At 36.3% G+C, this 16,334-nt stretch overlaps 1 protein-coding gene across 2 annotated transcripts in view; it reads right to left on the reverse strand.

The window, feature by feature from the left end:
- LOC110109556 (trihelix transcription factor GT-1) overlaps window positions 1-15,914 on the reverse strand; it is a 32,139-nt gene extending 16,225 nt beyond the window's left edge. Inside the window, exons 1-4 of one of the 2 annotated variants that reach the window (XM_020840669.2) lie at window positions 15,210-15,914; window positions 5,329-5,367; window positions 1,746-1,877; window positions 144-371 (exon numbers count right to left, since the gene is read on the reverse strand). In XM_020840669.2, coding sequence (XP_020696328.1) covers window positions 144-371; window positions 1,746-1,877; window positions 5,329-5,367; window positions 15,210-15,783 — 973 coding nt within the window. In that variant the 5' untranslated portion in view covers window positions 15,784-15,914. The remainder of the gene's footprint in view (window positions 1-143; window positions 372-1,745; window positions 1,878-5,328; window positions 5,368-15,209) is intronic. The other variant, XM_020840668.2, reaches the window with a different exon arrangement.
- Window positions 15,915-16,334: the final 420 nt, after the last annotated feature.

Genomic DNA, 16,334 nt, shown 5'->3' on the forward strand with positions numbered 1-16,334 from the left:
ATTTTAGTAGGCATTGCAAGGATTTAAGTTTTTTTTTTTTCTCAACACTGGAATAAACAAAAGCTAGAATTTACAGAATAAAAGGTCAGATTTGGTAAACATCATAGCGTGATAGCTAGGATAAGTGCAAGTCGGATCGTTACCCTCATCAAGATGAAGAGTGTAGGTCCCTAGTGGCATGTCCCTATCAAGACTGCGAACTACCTCATCTTCATCTTCAAGCCAAAAAGCCCGTCTTGTTCTCAATCCAAAAGCTGATTTAATGGCCTCCTTTATTGCCTCTGCAGAGCCATCTATACCTATTTTTTTCGCGTAGATCCCGCACTTGACTTGAATAACTCTTCCACCATAAGAACTATGGTTATCACAACCTAAGTGCACAAATAAACAAGTAAATAGCCAGTCAATAAGATCAGAGAAGAACTTGAATTTGTTGAATTTAAATCTAAGTTTCAATTCTATTTATACAGATTTATAAAGGAGCGCTTATTAGTGGAGCAGAATAAAACTTCATTCAACTTTCATGGCAATGTTCAGTGAAGCCTTAACAAGATCCCCTATATTAAAATGGTTGATTGCCAGCATTTATAGTGTAAAGTAAATCAAATTCAGAGATTTTGAATTTTCAAGTGTTCGGTTTTAAAAAAATAAATGCAAAGAAAACTTTTAAGGTATTTGGAATTTCTTATTTAGTTCATTTTCAATGCATTTGGAATTTTCCTAGAGAGGGCCACCGCTGACTATCGCTCATTGCCGCAGGTCATTGAACCACGCCATGCCATTGCCAACCACTCCCTGTCGCCAACGTCAACCACTTCCACCACTATCGGCTACCACTGCATTTTAAAGATTTTACTTTACAAGCAACCAAACACAAAAAATTAAACTCCTAAAATTTTTTAGGAGAAACCAAGCGCTGGCAAAGTATCTCAAATATATGATTTTATTTTATATTATATTTTGAATACTTCAAAATTCCAAATACTTGCAATCAGACGGCCACATAGACATTGATGACCTATTTATTAAACAAAGACGGCGGCAAACATACTAGAAATCAGTATGAGCTACGAGTTAGAATGTTATTATTGTTCTAACTTTGGTTGAATTATATGCCAAACTATCCATCCATTCTGCTACAGTGTTGGATATTGGAACAAGTTTTGGTTTCTTCAAGTTAATCAGTTAGCACAAATGTTAGTGAGCACATGTGACATGGGAGGTGGGTACTTAGTTGGGACTTGGGAGAATAGACATCACAGTGATTCCATAAGAAAAGTGGGTACATCTAGGTTATCCTGTCAATCATCAAACCAAATAGCTATTCACCAACAATAATAGGTAGATAGATACATTGATCTTTGTTTACACACAAGTATTGCTTCTCTTCCCTAATACTCACAGCTATGGAAGAGGTAAGGAAGTTTGATAGGTCGTTACAAGATCTTCTGAGTCATGAAAAAAGTAGATTTCGAAGCATTCTCACACAATGTGGAGAAAAGTGAATCATGATGCATCTCTTTTCCCTTTGTTACAATATCAGAAGAGCATAGTGAGGATAAAGCTAATGATTTTGAAGATGATTATTATGCCATCAGAAAAGTATTAGTTGTATGCCTTTGATCAGATGTGAATAGGTAGACAAGCCAACCTAATCACAAAGAAGAGAAGATTCTTTCAAAAGACTGAACCATCACTTACAGGGAATGAGACAACAATATCCTTTACATAAATGATTTCCTTACCATTTGCTGAGGTGTCTCTCCAGTTCCAAGGAGGAACTCCACCAGCTGCAACTGCATCAGCTGAAGTTATAGCAAGAGGATGTCCATCAGGATCTAGACGTCTTTCCAGATTAAAAGATGACCTTCCATTAGCTAGAAAATCACCAAAAAAAAAATCCGTAAAATTGAATGGAAGGTTAAAAATAAGAAACACGCACATTCCATAAACAAATAAGGAAAAAGAACCCCATAGAAGATTAACAAAATCAAGTCTTTATACCACTACGTGGGGTAGGCTAGATGAATCCTCTTTCTCCATTGTATCCGGTAAAGAATTAAATTCTCATTTAAATTTAATAGAGGATTAAAAAGGACAAAAATCCAACTGTGCCTGGAAACCAAATTTAAAGAAGTTAGTGTTTAAGCTAATAAATCTAGTGTCCCGGACAAAAAAAAAACTTCAGCAGGAAAATCATATTCAACAAGTGCATTAGTTCTTCTGAACTGCCCATCGTCTCCAAGTTATATGCTACATAATACGAATAAAAAAACTAGGAAACATGATTATTATTAAAGCTTTAATGTGCCTTCCAGTGTGTTTTATGGTTTTTTTAGTGTGGATGGCAAGATTTTAAGATACTACTAGCAAGCAACCGCACCTGCATACAGACATGCATACATGCATGCACGCGTGAGCTAATTCATAGATATACAATCCATGCATAAACAAATGCAGATGCAACACACCAAATAACTTCATGCATGCATTTTAGGACCTTTTTATATATCCGCACATACCAATACGTGAGGATATTATTAGTAGAATTCAAATTGGATGGTTGAAGTGGAGCAATGCATCGGGCATGTCCTGTGATAGAAAAGTACACCTCAAATTTAAAGGAAAATTTTATAAGATGGTGGTGAGACCTGCTAAGAGAGAGAGCTCGAAATTAAAAAAAATGGTGGTGAGACATACAATGCTTTATGTCGCAAAATATTGTCCATTAAAAGAGAAGCATAAAATTAAATTGAGTGTTGCAGAGATAAGGATGCTAAGGTGGATGAGTGACTTTATTCTTAGAGACATAATGCGAAACAAGTATATACGTGAAAAGGTTGGAGTAGCTCAAGTGGCAGATAAGATTAGAGAGAGTCGTCTTAGATGGTTTGATCACATAAAATGTCGGCCTTCCGAAGACCCAGTTAGGAGAGTATATGTATTAGATTTGGCCTGTGTTAGGAAAGTTAGAGACAAACCTTTTTTATTAGATTTGAATGAGAATTTAACTCTTAATAGGACACAATGAAGAAAAAGAATAAATGTTTCCGACCCCACATTGTGGGTTAAAAGCTTGTTGTTGTTGTTGTTTTTATTATTGTAGTTGCACATACCAGTACGTGGTATACCAACTGAACTCAGACCTAAAACTATGGGGCATTGCTGCAAGAGATTCATACAAGCTAAACATGTAGCTATGCAAGACCCCTTATGTAAAACCCGCAATTTCAGGTAAGAAAATTTTTAAATTTATTAAAGATATCTTAAAACTCATTTTAAAGTTTAATGTTAATTTACTATTAAATTAGTATTAAATTATTAATAGAAATCATTATTACTAAAAGAATTACTTTAAATAAATAATGATTAATTAAATATTAGTAAATTTTTAATTTTCGTATTAATACTAAGTAATATTTACTATTAAAATAAGAGATGATATACAGAAAATATAAAAATCTGAAGTTGCATTTAATGGCTGCATAGAATGGCAGTTATAGTGTGTGGGCCTCTATTCCTAACATTTCCCATTTCATGTAAACTAGAATTCCACTCATCACAGTTCGGCTTATGCATTAAGGAATTCAGATTGCTGAAGAGGGCGGCACAATTCTGGGAAGAAAATACTGAGAAAGTCGGCACACTGGAATTTCTCCTACAGGCGGCACAGTGCATGCGGGATTGTAGCTGTATTCGGCACAGTGTTCCTGAGGATGGTGGCACAATGGATTGTTGTATGGTTCGACTACTGTAGAGAAGGATTTCGGCACTGTTGGCTTGAAGGAAATTCGGTGAAAGCAGTGCAATTAAGATTACTGTGCAGTGAAGTGAGTGTGAAGAAGATTTCGTGAAATACAATATTTAGACAAGTAAACTTGCAATTAAATGTAGCAAGATTTGCTAATATTTGGATGTGATTAATATAAAATTATATGATGAATTGTAGTTTGATGTAAGGGTGCAAATTAATTGAGGAAACAGTGAAGGGAGATTAAGAGATAAAGTTTAAAGGAGGTAAGAATTCTAATGTTGTTATTATTTTTTAAATTCCCTAAATTCAGTAAAGTTCAAAAGATGATAATCGGATCGTATTGTAGGATTCTTTGGATCTATGCAAAGAGGATGCTACGAGGTAAATTGTAATGTTAGTATAAATGAATTTTATGTAAATTTATTTGAATAATAAATTATGGAAACTATAGATAATTAGAAATAACTTGTGTAGGTTACTTACAATTGAAGAAAAGTGTGAGGTGGAGGACTTGAATAGATGAATCACCAAGGAGGTAAGTAATGCAATTATATTTCAAATATAATGAGTTTCATTTATAAGCATAGAGGTTAATTTTAAATGTATTAAAGTAAAATGGTATTAAATTGTTTAATATATAAAAAAATATCTTTACATCCATGTTTTCAAGTATGAACAACCATATATATAATTTAAACATGTGAGTTTAAAATAAGATTTAGTATGTCAATCTAAATGTTTTTCTATTTGATAATGTTTTAGAAATATGACAATTTCCTTGCATATTGTATTCATATTAATTGTATACATATTCTAACAGAAATGATTAAGAAATCATGCAACAACACAAGTATGACTTATTAATACTGAAAAGTTTAATGAATATCCATTTAAGTAAAGTTTGGTTATAAATATATGTATAACTTATCAATACAGGTGGGGCAAAGATGAATATTTATTCTACCCTAATTTTATTTTAGGAAAAATGAAATCTTGTTCTCTCCTTATTATCATTTTGTGCTAGATTCCCCATAAAATAATCAAGTTATGCATTCCCTATATTTCCTTAAGAGATTCTTCTTTGGAAGTGGTATCAGAAATACATCATTATCTGAGTGGACTGACACAGAACATGCTCATGCTGACCTAGAACAGCACAATGATGTCCAGAATAGTGCTACTATGATAGATAGTTCTTCAGAATTTCACTGCTAGCATCAGGCTAAGCAGTGACTTAGTTTAGTATAGAATGATGCAAGTGTAAGCACTAAGCCGCTAGTGCTTTGTCAGCATATCAAATTGGAAATAACGGAAATGTATTAAGACCTCATTTATTTTTCATTGCCCAACTTAGCTACTAAAATTAGCAAATTCAACAGTAGCATAATGAGCCACAAAGAAAAAAGAAAATATTCCAGATACAAAACAAAATCAATATATTGTTTTACTAGTTTTGAATAATAAGGCAATGACATTGTAGACTTGCAAGTCTTCAATTTCCATAATCATAAACGTTTGAGTAAATTTTAATAAAAAAGGATGTTTTCTAATGCACAGCAAAATTAGTAAGATACCTTCTACGGAATTATATGGAATACTAGCATCATCAAGACCTGCATTGAAAGAGAAAAAGTGGAGTATAGGATTTATAAAAATTTCACGAAATGAGTAAAGGCATAAACAGGATTCATTACTTCCATCCATATAAAACAAATTAAAGAACTTATGCTTAGAAGAAACAAATTTGAAAGTACAAACCATAATAAAGAGTATAATCAGATACTTTGCATTTTCCCAAAATACTTTGCAATTTCCCAAAATCAAAACGACAACCTAATATTGTAAAAAGGAGAAAAGAGTAAATCTTGACAAGAAAGGTGCTGTTGAGTGATCAAGGTAACCTTTTTGATTGAAAGATACTACGGGAATTGTCAAACATGGAAGAATCATGATATTTGCTTTGCAATTGACTGCTACACGATGGTTGAAACTCTATCCTCTTTTTGTTAGCCTTAAATTTTAGATGAATCTAGACATTTGATCCTTTAATTGTACTTGGTCATTTTTTAATAGAATTTGACAAGTCACGGACGGGTTGAAAAAAGCATGTTAGAATTTGCAAGGTATAACTTCAGAAAAATGTTTAACGTTGATTAATCTGATCTCCTGAAAATTTTTTTAAACAAAAAGACATTACGAAATGCAACAAAATCAAAGAGCAAGACTGTCCTTGCCACAATGGTTATCTTGCACCATCAAAGCCTTTTGGTGTGCAAAAATTCGAATCCAAAACTAGCCTGCTTGTTATGATGGGGTAAGGCTCCAAACATCAACCCTTTAAAACCCCATAAAGGATGGAGGAGGTTGTACAAGTATGCTATTTAGAACGACCATAATGCAAGATAATTAGAGCAGATTATGTAATTAGGTGCAAGTTCATCCCTTGTTAATGTTGAAAGAAAGTATGTAAATCCACTTAAACTCAATTTCATGGTTGCAAATATTTGCGTATAAGTATTTAGGTGCAGGTTCATCAATTTGTTCTATTGTGCATAAGTATATGCAACCCTATAAATAAAATTTATGATGCACACTTATGTGAAGTTGTTTTAACATAGGTTCTTCTATATTTTGTGTTGTACACGGGTATGTGTAACCCTGTAAACTCAATCTATGGGGTTGTACACTCATGTGTACAATGTTTAGATGCAAGTTGTTAATTTTTTTGGGTAGCAAACAATTGTGTAGAAACATATAAACTCAATTTCAAGATTGTACATACCTATGCATTGGTAATTTGGGCTAGATCCTTCCATAATTTGTATTGTACATAGATGTAAACCATGTAAACCCAATTATTGGGCTATACACACATATGTGCAACTGTTTCCGTGCAAGGTCATCAAATTTTTGTGCTATATAAGCATTTTATTGTAAGTTCTTCAATCATTTGGGTTATACACAAGTATATTGATGCAGAACTATAATGTTTTAATTGCATGTGTTAAGAATTTGCACGATCTCTTGAATAAAACAATTAAGATTAGAATCTTTAGCGATCAAAAAATGACAAAAGAAAACAAGAGAGGGGTGCCTACTGTTGACCTCTGTATAAGAAACCAAAAGAGAAAGAGAGAGAGATAGGGAATACCTCGTATCCCGCCGAAAGCTCCCGTAAAACCCACAAGAAATCCCGCTTACCTGCAGAACGGCGCTGCTCCAGTCGATTCTCCGCGATTCCTGCAGGAGTTCCGCTGAACCGGACTCTTTTCGCGTCGATAAATAGGAGACGAAGAGGCCTCCATTCGCCTCTGCTCGACCCTCTCCCACAATCGCTGCTTCCATTCGCTCTCTCTCCCACGAGCGATCCCCTCTCTGCTCTCCCGTCAAAGCCCCTTCTCTGCCCTAGTTGACGAAGCTCCCTGCCCTCAGCCCGTCGCTGCCTCCCGAGCCTCACAGAGAGAGAGAGAGAGAGAGAGAGAGAGAGAGAGAGAAACCCCCTACCTAGTCGACGCCTCCCTTGCCCTCTTTGTGTCCGATCGGAAGCCACGACAGCAGCTCACTTGCTATGAAGGTAACTTGCTTCCTTTCGCGTGCAACACCGGCCAAATCCCGTAAATCTCCCAAACCGAGAGGGGCAGAAGGAGGTTTTTATTTTTATTTGTTATTTATTAGTATTATTATTAGTATTATTATTATTATTATTAAAAATATACTTAATTAGTTTAAATTCTGAATCAATATTAATTAAATTTAATCATGATTAATTATGTTAATTATAATTAATATTTGATTAAACATAATTAACAAAGTTAATTATGTTCAATTAGCCTTATTTATGGTTATTAATTAATTAATCGTGAATTGATTTTAATTAATTAAAATAGCTATAAATAATTATTATTCATCATTAATTAATCATAATTAATTTGTTTTAATTAAGTTTAATTATAATAATAATTAATTATTAATTAAACATATATTAATTATAATTAATTAAACCTAATTTATTCTAATTAATTTATTATCATTAATAAATAATTTATAATAATAATAATAATAAAAATCCCTTCACTCTCTTACCTTGATGTTCGTGTCGGGTCGGCAACCACCTATGCACGCCTTTGTTGAGCGTGGTAGGAGGGAACCCGGGTGTGACACCTACAACGAGGTAGGCGAGTACCCCTTGGATCCCCGCGAAGGTACGAAACTCCTTAAACTCAGATTCCCATTTCGAAGTTAGCGGTCGGACCGAAAAACGCCATGAACGCCTTGTTGCCCTGAAAGCTTCTTCCACTGCCGGGTGGTGGGATGGGACCCTGGTGCGGCGCCTACGACGAGGCGGGTAATCACCTAAAAAATCCTACTTCAATATTCGTGGCGGACCGGAAAACCTCCATCACGCCTTTGTTGGGCGTGGTGGGATGGGACCCCGGTGCGGCACCTACGGCGAGGTGGGGTCACTTATAAGTACCCCCGAGCGAGGGGAAAGCAAAACTACCCTTTCATAAAAATGCTTTTTAAAACCCCATGGACGCCTTTGTTGGCGTGGTGGGAGAAAAACAAAAAAATTACCGCCGCGGTGTCTCACAAACACCAACCGTACACGTCTTTATTGACGTGGCGGTAGGCGGCCTTTGATTTTTCCCCTAAACGGGGAGACGCCGGGGAGGCTGCCGAAATTGTCTGAAATAAAGACAAGGACTTTGAACAATTTGGGACCTGAACTTGATTGAACACAAAGGATTATGCTTGGACTTGAGCTCAACAAGACTACAAGGACATGAATTAGAACTTGATTTCAACAATCATGCAGTGCTTGAGCTCAAACTTAAAATGAACTTGAATAATATAAAAGAAATTGATTGAATTCAAAGAACAACATAAACTTGGACTATCATTTGAACTCGAATTGGGACTCTACAAGATCACAGAGAACTTTGATTTGGACTTGAGCTTGAACAACAAAGCAAAAGAATATGTTGAGGACATGAACAAAAAATGAGACTTGCACTTAAGCTTAAAGCCAACAAAAGACTTGAACATGAGTACTAAGTGAAATAATTTCAAATTTGAACAATAAAGTTAAAGATTTAAGACAAAACTTGATCAAGAAAGGTCAAATTTGATTGAGAAGACTTGATTCAACCTTGAACTGTAAGGAGCTCAAATCCAATCGTAAGAGATTTGAATAGTATGAACTATAAAGAAATTGGATGGAGTACACAGAACTGGGCTTTTGATGAATTAGCAAATCAAAATCTAAATGCATCATGTTCATCCAAGTGAACATCGAGTACTCAACTACCATGATTAGCCATGTGTAGTCTAGTTGCAAGAGGAGGTTTAATGATATTTCAAAAAAATGAACCTTACAACACGTGCAAGATGAGTCATTCACAATTGAGGGTGAAAACCAAATAATTATCATCAAGAGGAAAGAGAGACTTGTGGATCCAAATTTGAACTATAGTTAGAAAATCAATTTTTTTTGTTCAATGGGTGTTTGATTATCTCAAGAGAGCAAATATCGATCATTGAAGACAAGCATGTGAAATCAAGGAGTTTGCGGTCATACCCTATCTACAAACAATTCACCTCAATAATGAAGGATACACAATGGATACGACAGGTCCTTCACATAATCACAGTGTGTTGTTTACAAATGAAGGAAGTCAAAATGACGACTATAAATGAGCAACGAATGTAACAGCCTCCTCACATTCAACATCATATAGTCAGCCAAATATCAATGTACAAATGGTTAAACCAACTCATTGGCAAACAACAAAGTCATAAGTAAATACACACAGAGCAGTAGGTGATGATCATCATGATGGTAAAAGATTTGTAATGCATACAATCTCTCTACTGACATAAATGTATGTATAGCGTGTCACCCCTGTGTAGATACATAAAGACTACAGTAAATGCAGTATCCTATAGTCAACTTCAATCTAAGGATGAATACATCTACCTCAGCAGTAGCGGATGTATTGTAAAGACCAAAATCACAGCAGAAGGCATAAAGAATACAAGTTCCTACGAGCTTCTACAACTTAATGCAGGAGATTAGTTAGTGCACTACAATCCACCTGCAGAAAGCAACGAGTAGTGCACGACAGTCTACCTATACGAAGCAGCGAACAACTCTATTCAGAAGCTGCTACGCCACGCCACTGGATCCGCAACTTCTATGCAAGCGGACAGAAGGCGTCTACAAGTATTTTCAAAGTACCCCCACACGTGCACCATAGTTTGTATACACATAGGTACACAAAATGGGTAAATGTAATTAAATACCCGCAAGGGCCCCGGCGAGCGTGTTATTAGTACACACGTGACGTCTAGGGATGCTGCGCGGGTTATTAAATTTGAACATGATCCTCCTAAGCATGTAAAAAGGAGTAGACATGGTTCAATTATAAAATGCCCCCAAACACCCGCAAGGGCCCCGGCTAGCGTGTTATTGGTACACACGTGACGTCCAGGGATGCTGTGCAAGTTAATAAGAGAATTCAATTTTGAACCGATCCTTTTATATGGATCAATAGGAGTCGACAGGGTTCGAACCTTCAAATAAATACACGGTTGTGGCAACCGGTGTATTTGTTTTAATACATTCATATTAGGCCTTCAAGGCCTATAAACAAGATAATTCATCAACAAATGCACAAAGCCTACGAAACCCGATCCTCAATCAATAGCTTGGTCGAGTTAACAGGGCTCAATCAACAAAAGAGAAATGATCCCAAACACCCCGATGATGGCCGTGCTGAATGCAGATCTCAACTGGAGGGGTTCCCAAATATTTTTAAATGTCTCACAAATATCCAAAGTCCATTTCAAATATTCTAAAGCTCCATCCAAAATCCTAGAAAATTCCAAAAATCTCGAAATCCCAAATTCCAAGATATTTAAAATTGAAATAAATCCATCAACACTAAAGCAAAAATCCATCCACTCTCCGCAACAGTTTGCCGAGGTGGACAAATCTGAAATTTACTTAAGCTCACAAAGAGCTAAATGCCTAGTTGAAAATATCACTAGGATACATTCTCAAAATAGTATCATGCCAGTAAGCATGTGGTACGTGTCCTCTAACCGGTGGTTTTGCCGCCAAATGGCACCGCGGCATAAACAGTTATGACCCGGGGCCCTCTGAACCGAGTGGTTTTGTCGTCAAATGACACCAAGAAATACCGGTTATGCCCAGAGCCAATACGCTCCTTAGTGGCATCAAATCCTTGAGATATGAATCAATAGGATATGATTGATAGGGCACAACCCTCTGTTAGCTAAGGTGGATTCAAATTTGTTCCCTTAGACAAACATTCACCCTCGGTCTATAAAGTCCCCTTGGACGAAACAACCCATGGCTGCCGACAAGGATCCTTCTGTCAGGTTGGGTCGACTATCTCCTCTGACTAAGTAGACCAAGGATCACGATGGCCCGGGACGACGGAACCATGGGATCTTGATCGGGTCTATCATTTATTCCCCCACCATCCGCTTTAAGTGCAAGATGGTGAAATTTATGTTTTAAATATCAAATCTCCCAAATCCTCTAAATTCCCAAATTCTCCAATATCAATGCTGCTACTATATGCCAGATGCACGTATCTTTATACGAATCTGATTGACGACTAGCCTTAATCGAAAGTTCTCTCTCGTTATCGGGAGGGGTAATTAACTATAGGGGCTTGCGCCTATAGAACTTAGATCATAAAGTCCTCGCAAAATGAGGACGAAATCTCTGGGTAGTGTCTTATCTACAAAACATATCTGCCTTCCAAAATTTATCCCGAAACTTATTCCGTTAAAACTCCCTCGTTAAAGCAAAAAAGCAAATCAGCGCGGCGGGGAGGCCGGGGCCGAATTTTCGGAGCCCACACCTACGTTTAAACTAAGTCACTTACTAAACGCTTGAATTATCAAATAATTAGAATCACAATATTAAGCAAATATAGTAGCGTTCAACAAGAATCCCTACGCTAACAATAAAATTAGAAGCATAGAAAGCTAACTCAATTCTTACGCTTACTAGGCTTAGCAGAGATAGGCGGACAAGACCTTCATGAATCAAATCAAATCACAAGAGTGAGTTAAACTACATAAATACGAGAGTATGAAGATTGGCAAACCTTTGTCACGGTTTAGATGTAATCCTCCACTGTACTGTACCAAGTTGCTCCTCTATGGCTTCGACGAGAGTATTTAGAATGCACTCCACGTATTCCTCGTCGGCGGCTTGGTGGGCTTGAGGGGGGATTTCGGTGGGGTGATGGTGGGGATGAGGTTTGCCAGTGGTTTGGGTGAGGGAAGGAGTTTAGGCAGCGGTGGTGGGAAGTTAAGTGGCCGGCGGCTAGGTGATGAAGGGAAAGGAAAAATAAATAACGAAGAAGAACCACGAACCCGGCCGTCTCCAAGGTTGGCGGGTGATCCAAATTCCCTCTCCTACGAATCTCTCTCCAAGCAATCTCAAGATCTCTCAAGAACTTAAGCAATGGCAAAAGTTTTTTTATCATTCAATCATTAAGCTTTCAAAGAGAAATATATGGGCTATAAATAGCCTCATACATAAGACTCAAAATAAGAAAGACGACAATGCCCTCAAGGCTTACATACGACCTCTCTTAAATAAGGGATAAAAATGGAAAAACAACTACAACATAAAAAATAAAAGACAAATAACATAATAAAAGACAAATAAATAAAATGACTCAAAAATACATCGACTCGATCGTGGCCGTCGATCGACAGCCACGTCTCTGATAGACTTTCCAAGCTCTGATGTCCCCATCATATATACAATCATATAAACTCAATTTCAGAGTTGTACATATGCTAAAGCTGTTAAATATGTTTGGGGAAGTTAGATTACAAGGGTTGCTTAAGAGCATAATATGTAATAGTGATGTCATCCGTGCTTCTTATTCGTGGAAAACCTCATAAAATTGATGGGTAACACCATTAACTTTTTATCAACCATCTACCTTCGAAATGATTGTCAAACTGTGGTACTAAATAGAGATCTTAAAATCTATTGAGATGTCTTTGTTGCAAATGAACCTAGATAATTGGCTCTACAACTTTCAATAGCTAAATTCGAATACAATAGAATGTTATGTAAATCTAAGGGCAAGAAACCGAGCTTGTTCAAAGACAAAATATAAAAAGTATGCATATATTTTCCATTCATCATTACATATATATTCTGATTTCGATGTCTCAGTTGCAAAACATATAAGTGATTTACATGATAAAGTTAAAAAAACATGCACAATTTGAAATAATTTGATATTAAAAGAAATATTTATGATTACAATGAAACTGACTTTGTCATAATTTATGTACGTCCTGAACATTTTGCACAAACCAGATCTAACAAGTTAAAAGCAAGAGTCTATGGTCATTTCCAAATAAGTAGGAAATTTCTAATGCTTATATTTTAAAGTTGACTCATGGCTTGGAGCAAGGTGGTGGCCGGCGGCCAAAGGAGGAAGAGGGGCTTGCCATCGGGTTAGGGGATTTCTTGATGGAGCTTGGGTTGTGGTGAAGGAAGCTAATGAGTAACGTGGTGGATGATGGGATCTCGGGTAGGGCTTGGCGTGGGGAGGAGGAAAATGTGATTTGGAGAAGAAAACAATAAGATAAAAATAAACCACGAGTCGAGGACGCTTTCGACGACTGGCGGATATTGCTTTTGCCCTCACCTTGGGCTTTCCTTAGAACTCACACAGAGATCTAAAAGAATTGAACTCGCCAAGAGATCAAGAAACTATGAACTCACAAAGAGAACACAAAGAGAAGAATTTCATAATCATCATCATCCCTTTTCCAAGAGGAAGGGGAAGGCTTAAATAGCCAAATACATGAAGGAAAAAAAAAGACACAAATGCCCCTAGGGCAAACATAAAACAAAGCCCTCAAGTGAGGGTATAAATGGAAAAGTACAAATAACAAATAAAATACATGAAAATAAATAAGCACGATCGTAGCCGTTGATCTTCGATGTCCTCATCACCTACCCTATCAAGGAAAGTTCAAATCTCAAAAATTTTGTATTAATTCTTCTAAGGAGGTTTATTACAATTATTCCCTCTATAGATCTCATCATTCCAATTCCACCATCCTACTTCGACGTTGATGATGTCATTTCAAATGAAGTGATACTTGCAAAAATTTGAGCGCATATTACTGTTCAAGTGGAAAAGTGTGCCTCTTTCAAATGATACATAAATGAACAAGAATGAGTTACAAAATCTAGCACCGAATCCCTTAGATTGCTATATGGATATTAACTCTCCAAGGGAGTTCTTTGCATGCCGGAGAAGCTAATGCAATAGTACAGAACAACCCATTAATCAAAACAAATGGGATGTGGATGAGCATAGGACTTCTAAAATTGAGTATAGGTGATTAAAATAAAAAGAGTATTTTAAAAGAACAATGAAATGAGAAAACATCATGAAGAAGAAATAACAACAAATTTTATAAAATGAAATGAGGATGTTAAGATGAATGATTTCAAAACAAAACAATAAAGGATGGTTTTATTATTAATTAAATGAAACAGATTACAAAAGCGACAATAGATTTGCAGTGAAAAATAGATTTGAGTGTTTTAGATATGTACAATGAAATGCAAAAGATGTACCATGAAATGGATAAATAATACTAACATTGAATGATTGGGATGGAAAAGGGGTGTACCAAAAATAACATGTATAGAAGTTGTGCAAAGAGATTTGAAAGAAATAGATTGACATCTCAAATAGTGTTCATCAAGAATAAATGGAGAATGAGGAATCATAAATCCAACCCAAAATCATTGGGGAAAGGCCAATGAGATCATGAAATCAAAAGCAAATCAAGGAAGTGAGATCAAAACATATTCTTCGGCCTAACTTACTCAACGCTGAGACAAAACAAAGATACTCAGTCATGCCATTATGCATATTTCCTTTCCAGTAAAAAACAAAGAAGTCTGATAAAGATTGATCTTCATCATTTATAAGAAAATATCTTCACAACTTTATATCAAAATTTAGCTGAAATATTTTAGGATACACAAACTGAGCCGTGATTTTCAAAAGTCAGCCCTTTTTGCCTGCAAAATTTTGAGTGCAAATTCAAAAAACCATAACTTCATAGGAATGTTGATTAACTGCACAGAGTGATCCTTTCAGGAGGCAGAAAGTTGAAGTGATACAGGAATTGAAGGTTCCAGTATACAGTATGCTCAAGTCTCTCGCAGTTAAATAGTGCCCGTACTGTAGACAGATGATATCTAACTCCCAAGATTACTTAAACAATCAATCTCTTTGCACAGCACATATTATTTATAAACTATGAAAAGCATGCCAGTAAACAGGTAAAGAATATTTCTAATTATCAAAAAACCCTAAATTTAACCTTATCAATAGTTTAAAAAAAAAACAAAGAATCATACCTTTTTCGGAATATTGCGAGTATGAATCAACCTTGGAGGACATGTGGTTTTTGGAAGCCGCATTCTTGCTCCTGTTCTTGAGCAACTCATCAAGCTCTTTATAATAAGGTAACTTCGCAGTCCCACCGCTCCTATACTGATGCTTGGCCTTCTTAAACTCCTTGAGCAAATTCCGCCATTTATCCGTGCACATGGTTGGCGATCGATCAAATCCTTTATGCCTCATCTTTGCGGAGATTTGCTCCCACAAATGCTTATTAGACTTGGAAGTGTTGAACAGCCTGTCCATCTCTCTCCTCAAACTAATGAGGCTTCGTGTCTCTTCTTGCACCCACGTCTCTGCCCTCTTCTTCGGCGCCTTCACCTCGGGATCCTCTCCGCTGCTTTCAGCCAAAATCATCTGCTGCTGCAGAAGCGGCAGGCCACCATTGCTAGCCACGTCGATCATCATCTCGCGACCTTCCTCCTTGTAGAAATCAATCGGTCGGGGCTTATCGGACAAGTACGCAGCCCTTCCCTTACCCACCACCTCCTCCTCCTCGCGGAGGAGTTGTTCTAGAGTGATGAGTGACATCTGAGTCGTAGAATGAATAGGGTTTTGAGATTGAAGGAAGCCGGATCAAATCCCATTACCGAATTTCCAAATTTGGTTAGAAGTTACAGAGAGAAAGAGAGTGTTTATGAAAAGGCTAGGAGTGAAATGTAATGGTTCAATTCAGAACTATATTTCATTAAAAAAAAAAATCAGAACTATATTTCATTTTAGTGTATTTTAAGCCAATGACTTTGAAATCTAATTCTCCACATGCTACAAATGAATCAAAATTTTCAATTCGTTGTGTTGGTGAATGAGGATCCTAATTATCGCCTCATGAATTTTTTTGGTAAATCCTCATACCTTCAAATAAAAAATGGAGTATTTGATGTTGCTATTCGCCATTATCTATTTCCAATTTCATTGAGAGATAAACAACTAGTTGGCTTAACTCTTTGCCAATAAATCATATCATAAGTTTCGATGATTTTGATGAAAAATTCATTTGAATGTACTTTATCCCTTTGAAGAATAAGGCTTCGTTTTGGGACATCTTTTTTACTGTTTTTTAAAACAGTTTTGTTACTGCA

Source organism: Dendrobium catenatum, unplaced genomic scaffold, assembly GCF_001605985.2.
Source record: "Dendrobium catenatum unplaced genomic scaffold, ASM160598v2 original_scaffold_97798, whole genome shotgun sequence".
NCBI classification, from domain to species: domain Eukaryota; kingdom Viridiplantae; phylum Streptophyta; class Magnoliopsida; order Asparagales; family Orchidaceae; genus Dendrobium; species Dendrobium catenatum.